We start from the raw sequence: 8,285 nt of genomic DNA on the forward strand, positions 1-8,285 counted from the left end.
ATAAGATTTGTTATTTTGATGATTAAATGGTAGGAAAGAGCATAGAAATGGTTGCATATATGTTATTTATTGATTATTAATGATAGCTTGATGTCAAGCTTGATGTAACTTTTTGGATGGCCAATTTTCAAGGGAAAATGCTGCCTAATTTTCTAAAGAATTAAGTAGTGATTAGTTAAGCATTTAAATTATGTAATATGATTTAAAACCTAGCCTTGAATCATGCAGACAGGAACCATGAAAATAGCTTAGAAGCAACCATAATCTAGGGTCTCAAATACCCATAATTGCTGTCAAGGCTGGTTCAAAGGAGTTGGAATTTGTCAAATTTGAGTTTAAAAATGAGTTCCTTATGAAAAATTGAGTGGGAAAATGATGGTACATGAATTTTTATGCTAAGGAAGGTTCATGTAAAAAGTTGAAATAAAGAAAGCAAGAATTAAATATAGAGTATGACAACGTGATTATTAGCTCTAACAATTGTCATAAATATTTTATGGCAAATATTTAAGGTCAATGAGTGTCATGAGATTTGGTCATGGGGGATCAAATAGAAGTAAGAAAAACAAAGAAGAAATAGTGAAGCCAAAAGGTAGTAAACTTACCCCTTCATTGCGTGCTTGTTATTTATACTTGCGTGATGATACATATGATTAGTTTCCTTGAGTCTATGAATCATGAATGAATATTTGAAGCTTTTTTTTTAAGTGTTCCATGGTCTATGTATAATATGAGCATGTAATATGTCAATATGTTAGTTATGAAGTCATGAAATGCAAGTATATGTTATATATGAAACTTTTGCCTTGTATGTTTGAATGTATTGTTTACTACTAAAATTCTCTCAAATCTCACCTCTAATGACTAACCATGTTAGGTTATGAGCTTCCAAAAGAAGAGCTAGAGCAAGAAGTAAAGGTAAGTAAATTAGGAGATGATTTTTCCTATGATATTTCTTTTATAGAGATGAAAAATGTATAAATAAGTTCATAAGCCATGTAAATTTATGATGAGACTTTGGTATATATAAGTGATATGTGTTGATGTATGAAGGCCAATTTGGAGTCCTAAACTAGCCTTGAAATCATGATTTTAATATGCATGATTGGGATTGTCTAGTTTAGGTTCTTTTCAGAGGAGGGTTACTATTTCATTATTTAACATATAGTAATCCATATCCAATGTTTGTGAGAATTTTTAAAATAAGACTAGACACATAAAGCTTTCCAAAAAGTCTTAAACCAGATCATTTGGATAGGTAAATCTTGAGTTATAAATTTTTCAAGTTATGGCACAGATTTTAAATGATGAACAAAGCGGCTTTAAAAAATTAAATAAACTGTGCTATTTGGAATCAAAAAGAGCTTAAAATTTATTTTTATCACTTAAAAGACTTTAATATATTTCAAGAAAATTTTAGAGTATCCTCATATGAATTTTTTAAATTTAGTTATGAATTTTCAAAGTCTAGCAAAAATTCTGAGCTTACTAAATGAGCAATAACCCAACAATTAATTTGTGAATTTTAAGTTATGAGCTTCAATTTTCATTTCACCTGAGCCGTATCACTTCTTAAAAATTAGGGTTTGACACTTTACTCTTCATCGGCATAATCGTGCAGTTAATCTTCCTATAGCTTATGCTTTTAAGGAAGTATGTATTTTGGGGTGAGTTTCTCAATCATCACTCTCTTTGCCCTCTTTTCTAAGCTTAGATACTTTGGAAGCTATAGATTTCGAGGTTGATAATTCCAGACCAAGGATGAGGAATGAAGATTGGAGTAGGCTAATTTTAGTTTATTTGGTTTATATCCTATTTTTATTTGTTTTTGGAATTTTCCCAGACGATTGTTTCATTAATATAAGTATCTTTACCCAAAAACACAAAAAAAAAAAAAAGTAGAGCCATATGATTTTAATCACCAAATCATTAGTACAATCTCAAAAGGAAATCTGATCATACAACTAAAAGAAAGGCCAATGACGAGAAGATACAAATCAAGTCCGAGAATGTGGAACCTGTACCCACAACAAATCTTTGCCCGCAGAGGTTTTAAAAGATGGACTGTACAGAAATGGGCTTGACAAAATTCATGCCATGGCTTTAAAAAGGCCCTGGAACCAAAAGTAACCCAAAGCATCATAACATTTAATTTTAGGGTTATTTTTTCATTTTTTTTAATGAAAAATATAATTATTAATTCATATACTTTTAGCATATTTGGGCATTAGTTATTATATTTTTTGTTGTTGCTTTTGGTCCCTTAAGTTTCATCTATCTGCAACGAGTAATTATTTGATAAATAAACTACTCAATTGTTTAGCTTTAAATATGGCATTCTCTTAAATAAGGACAAACATAAAAAGATACTATCAATTTAAAAATAGTTAACTAACTTATTGAGGGCATAATTTAGATAAAAATGCTTTTACTCTCCCCTTCCCTATTTATAAAGGATATTTTGGAAAAATTACACATATTAGTGAAGTTTATTAAATATATTTTATAATTTTATTTTTAAGAAAACAAATATAAGTTTCCAAAAATAATCTTAATTTAATATAACCTTGTTTATGAAATATTAAATAGAGAGAGAGAAAGATAAAATATAATAAGGAGGCAAAAGAGTAATATTAAAAAATATAATTAACTCATGATTTCGGTCCATAATTTGTGCCTAGTTGGTCCAATATCCATATTAACCCATTTCTAAGGCTATCCAACATTACAACAAGCACATTAGTGATCTGAAACTCAATTAACTTAATTAATTCACTAATTTAACCCCCAATTAGTTTATAAATCTTGGATTAAATTTTTGGGATGTTATAGATTATACTTGTTTGGTTGGAAGATTTTTAAAAGAAGGGGAGAGGATGAGAGAAAGTTATAATTATTTCAATTTAAAAAAATAAGAAATTAGGTTAAAAGATTTTAATTAATTTGTCTTCCATTTATAATTCAGGAAGAATTACATTGAAGTCTCACAAAAAAAAAATCAATTACTACAAGGTTCAGTGACAAATGAACTAAGAAAATTGACAATATAGTTGTTAGTCTCCTTAATTTAATTATTAATAAATTATATAATAATTAATTTTTTTGTGTGGGATTTCAATATAATTCTCCCCATAATTTATGTATTCTCTTTATTAAAATTTCATAATCTTACTTATTTATTTTTAAGCAAAAAAATTTATTTGAATTTCACTTTCCTACCATTTTCCACTAAAACCCTCCAACCAATCGGGATTAATTTAAAAGGAGAAAAAAATGAATGGTTGTTCATGCTAGTGGTGGTTGATTTCATGGAGAGATGAAAAGGGCTTTTCTGAATCTGTTTCTACGATTCTCTTGGCTCCTGAATTGGCCCCCCTTGCATCAACCAGCTAGCAGCTAAGATTTTGACGCCTATGTAAAGCAACAATCTCAAAACCCCAATTAAAACCTCACAAGATGTCACCGATCAATGTTGGTCATCTTAATTTTCTGTGGCCACTTTTTCGTTTGAAGGTCATGTTTGACTTGTTATATGTGGCCAAATAGAAAGAAGGATTGTGACAAAACACATACGAATAACAAGACGAGATCAGAATTCATGAGGTTGCTCTTGCTCTCTGTCCAGTCATGTTTTGTGGGGTCCTCCTGCTATTAAATTCGAAAGCAGTTGTCATATTTTATTGCAAAAAAAAAAAAATAACATTGTAGAATTTTAAGGAAAAAAAAAATTGACTTAATAGTAGCTATGTGAGACGTATTAGGTATTCAAGTTTCCCTAAATAACACCAAAGGTTCAAACTTCTGTAAAAGAAAAAAGTCACATTAGAAATACTGCTCATTGTAATTGAATATGACCCTGTATATTATTGAATATCGGATTAATGTGTAAAAAATTAACACTCTTAGTGAATATAACGAGAAATAATACTCTTAACTATTTTTATTAAAACAAGGTTAAACTGTAACTTTGGTTCTCTAATTTTAATTTCCATGAGGTTTCAATTTAATCTTTTAATTTTATAAATTATTTTTTTCAGTTATTTAATCCCAACATTTTTAGTTTAATGATATTATTTGTGTCAATCATTATTATTAAGAAAATTAAACTTAATATGTCAACCTTTAATAATAATTTTGTAACATTTAAAAGTTTAATATAGAAATTTTTTATTAATGATAATAGTATTAGACACTTCAAAGATATTTTATGAAATTAAAAGATTAAAATAAAATATTGAACAAAGTTAAAATACTAAAAAGTACAACTTAGCCATAAAATGATAAGGACACCCACACACTCCTTCCAGTAAAAAATATAAAGTATTTTTTAGACTGAATATTAAAAAATATTAAGCATATTCAAAAATACCCTTTGGTTCATGGAAAAAGATGTAATAGAAAGGAATGGAATGATGGGAAATGGAATGATCATAACTATAAATTTATTTGGTAGAATATTTAAGTAGGTGAGAATGGAGTTTATTTATATTATTATTTGGTTAAATATAAACATAAATAAAAGGACTTTAATACCCTTACCATAATGAGGCAACAACCACCTTTTTCTTATCTTAAATTCTGAATGCATTTGCTTTATATATATATATATATATATTTTCATCATTCAAAAGTTTTTCAAAGGAATATATATACCTACATGCATTCATATATTAACGTGCTTCAAAAAAATTTAAATTTAAATTTTACTTTGCAAAAGTAAAAATTAAGAAAGATATAAAAATATGATACGCAGGAAATTAAATTTAAAATTTGACTAAATTCAAAAAATTCTTAAAAAATATTTTTATAAGATTAAAAATGTTGTAAAGAGAAAGTAATAAATAAAATTAAAACTAAAAAGGTGGGTGTGAAAAATTAACAGGGACATTTTAGTAAAAACTTATTAGATTTAAGGTGGATGATATGATTCCTCACATTTTTCTAAAACTTCCCCATTTTTAAAAATATGGTAATTCATATTCTTGGGAGAGACCATTTTATATCTCTTATAAGCAACCAAACATGAGTGGGATCAAAATAGAGACATGATTATCATTTCATGGGCCAAAATTCTTATAACCAAATGAGACCTCAATAAACAAAACATTACCTTTAAGTGAGACATTTTATTAAATAAAGGTAGACATGAAAAGATGATGTTACTTTAAAAACAATCAACTAACTTATTTAGTTAAAAATGTTTTATACTTCTATCTTAAATTATAAGATAACTTTAAAGATATTTTATTATATCAAAATATAAGATAATTTGATGAAAATAAGGTTTCTTTAATGAATTTTTTTAAAATCTTATCCTTTAAGTTAAGAGAAAATTGAAATTATTGTTGTGTAAATTTAAAGTTATATTAAGGAAAAGATTTTTTAAATTTTACATTTTTGTTTATAAAGTCTTATTATTGAACTTTATTAGTATGTATAATCTTATCTCAAATTTATTTATAATTTGAGATAGAAGGTATATGTTTAAATGGAGGGAGTATATATATACTTATACTCCAATCCAAAATATAAATAACTTTTAAAAATTATTTGTATACCAATAAAATCATTATTTCCATGAATATAAATTATTTTCTTTTTTATCCTTAATTCTGATTAATGACAAATGAGAAAACTATTATAAATTCACAAATACAAGAATTTAGGCTAATAAATATAAAGGATAAAATAAAAATTTTTATAAATATTAAATTACTTATATTTTAAATTAAGATTAACTAGAAAAATGTTTATGATTTAAACTAAACAAGTGTGTTGGGGTTTTTATTTGGGGGGGGATAAAAGAAGGGAGAATCAGTCTAAAGTCCCATGAAAGCACTTTAAATACGCTGAGGTCCCATGAATTTAAGAAATAGCTGCTAGGTCCTTAGGGACCTAAGGGTGAATAAGTCTGAAAGTGACATTTGCCCTCTAGCATTGAAAATAAGATTTTGCTTGCGCGCGCACGTCTGAGGAAACCCATGATCAGCAATAGTGAAGGTTGCTGCATATCCATGGTTGTTGATCACGGTAGGATCATCTTCACTTCCTCACGTCCATGATTACAGCCATTGTCTTCATCTAAGTGAGTTGGGAGTGTTTCTTCTGCAATAGCAGCATTTCATCGGCAGAAAATAAATTTTCTAGGTAAACGATTGTTGGCCGTAAACGATTACGTAAATTACCGATCAACAGTAGCATATCCATTGTTAGCTGGGTAAATGATTTCTTGTGCGTTAATGATTTCATTATTGTCTAAGGGTAGGATAATGCTTTCTGGGTAAACCTGTGATCATTCAGTTTGCATAGCTGATATATGGAATAATCTAATGCAACACTATTCCGTTGACAAATATCTGATATGAATATCTCTCTACATGTTGTCAATAGTGTTTTGTTGTGTTGTCAATATGAGATGAATAGTTGTCAAAACACTGTACTGTACAGGCTAACCAGTAAGAATGCAAGTACTACTGGAAAACATGTATTATGTTATTTTTTTCATATAGGATAATTTATATATTATTCCCAAGCATCTGAGGTAAGCTTGTTTTATTGAAAAATCTCTGCTATTAATGAACACTGCGTCTAGTTGTCAATATACTGTATCTGGTGCAGGTTGACCTGTAAGATGGCAAGTTCTTCAGGAGAACATATATTATGTTTTTTCCATATAAGGGGGCATTTTCAAAATGATGACCAAGGAAGTATGCAATATGTTGGGGGGAGTGTTAAAACTAGAACAATAAAGGAAGGGACAACATATGAAGAGTTGACAAGAATGATATCATCAATTATAGGGAATGAAAGTAACATAATCAAGTTAAAATTCACGATCAATATTGATGCAAGCACACTTGTAGATCTAGTTGATGATGATGGAGTAGAACATCTGATCAAATATAACAAACAAAGTAGACATGTGTATGTAGTTGCAAATGGGAATGACACCATAGAAGCATCAATGGATTGCCCATTAGAGAACCAACAAGTGTAAGTTGTGTAAATTTGTTTGTTAATGCAAATATGTTGAAAAGAACAATTGTAATGTTGTCATTGAATGCAGGATTGATAATTTATTGAGAGTTTCAGATGGATGCTCTTTCTCTCTACCAAGTATCTATCCTGAGATTGAAGACTTGGAATTGGCATGCGTTGTACAAATGTTAACTACACCAATACCTGAAATGAGTTCTATGAAATGGAAGGATTTGTTAGTAGGTAAAGGGCAGTTTTTTCCTAATGTTGATGCCTTTAGACAAGCATTGTACAAGTATAGCATCTCCTATAAGTTTTCATACAAGTTTAAGAAGAATAACAAAGAGAAAATCATTGCATATTGCAAGGTAGAGGGCTATGAATGGAACATTGCAACATATTCAATGGGGAAAGATAATGAGATTTTAAGGGTTATAAAATTCAACAATGATCACACCCATAATGCGCAAGACAACCTTATTGTGTCACACCCGACAAGGTTAAAATTAACATCATCAATCATGGTTGATGCTCTAAGGTCTAATATAGATAAAGGTGCCAATGAACTTGCAAGAGACTTGTATAGAGAGTACGATGTGCGATTGAGTTACAGTCAAGCCTATAGGGGAAGAGAAAAAGCATTGCGGGAAATACATGGTCGTGCAGAAGATTCTTATAGCATAATCCCTTGGATTTGTGATCGATTAATGGAAACTGATCCGATGACAGTTGCAAAATAGAATGCCTCAAATAATAGATTTGAGAGGCTATTCATTTCTTATGGATGCTCTATATCTAGTTTTTTAGGAGGTTGTCGAGCCATACTTTATGTAAACGGATGTCACCTAAGGGGTTCATACAAGGGAACAATGCTGTCAGCATGTACATATGACGCTGATAATGACTTATTTTCGGTAGCATATGCCATTGTTAGTGGGGAAACATTAGAAGATTGGTCTTGATTTCTTCAAAATGTCAAAGACATAACAAGATCAGTGGAGTTAACAATTGTTTCTGATCGAAATAATGCAATTATTGGTGCCGTGCAAGCTATATTTGGTAGTGGTGAGATACATGCATTTTGCTACCGTCATGTGAAGGAAAATTTTAGCATAGCATTTACGAAAATCAATAGAGGTAAGACGCGTACCTCGAGCAACATGAAAGACGATGCGTTGAAATTACTTAATGCAATTGCCTGTGCAAGGCATGAGGCTGAATTTAATGTTGCAATGGGGAATCTAAGATTGTTTTGTCCATAGTTAGCACAATGGGTTGAAACCTAAAGGGATGTAGATCGATGGGCT

The 8,285-nt window shown here is 29.5% G+C and overlaps 1 protein-coding gene across 1 annotated transcript; it reads left to right on the forward strand.

The window, feature by feature from the left end:
* Positions 1 to 5,981: 5,981 nt before the first annotated feature.
* On the forward strand, positions 5,982 to 7,718 carry LOC129290067 (uncharacterized). The gene is made up of 4 exons (XM_054926805.1): positions 5,982 to 6,030; positions 6,118 to 6,217; positions 6,619 to 6,993; positions 7,067 to 7,718. The coding sequence occupies exons 1-4, from the start codon at positions 5,982 to 5,984 to the stop codon at positions 7,716 to 7,718; spliced, it is 1,176 nt and encodes a 391-aa protein (XP_054782780.1).
* Positions 7,719 to 8,285: the final 567 nt, after the last annotated feature.

The sequence above is a fragment of the Prosopis cineraria genome, unplaced genomic scaffold (genome assembly GCF_029017545.1).
Source record: "Prosopis cineraria cultivar Desert tree isolate PC_DT_omini unplaced genomic scaffold, ASM2901754v1 PC1, whole genome shotgun sequence".
Taxonomy (NCBI): domain Eukaryota; kingdom Viridiplantae; phylum Streptophyta; class Magnoliopsida; order Fabales; family Fabaceae; genus Prosopis; species Prosopis cineraria.

Bases quoted from the DNA above. Each gene is read 5' to 3' on its own strand.
- LOC129290067 (XM_054926805.1), top strand. From the start codon at position 5,982: ATGATCAGCAATAGTGAAGGTTGCTGCATATCCATGGTTGTTGATCAC. The intron at 6,218-6,618 runs GTAAATGATTTC...TATCTGGTGCAG, and splicing joins GCATATCCATTGTTAGCTGG to GTTGACCTGTAAGATGGCAA. The intron at 6,994-7,066 runs GTAAGTTGTGTA...CATTGAATGCAG, and splicing joins CCATTAGAGAACCAACAAGT to GATTGATAATTTATTGAGAG.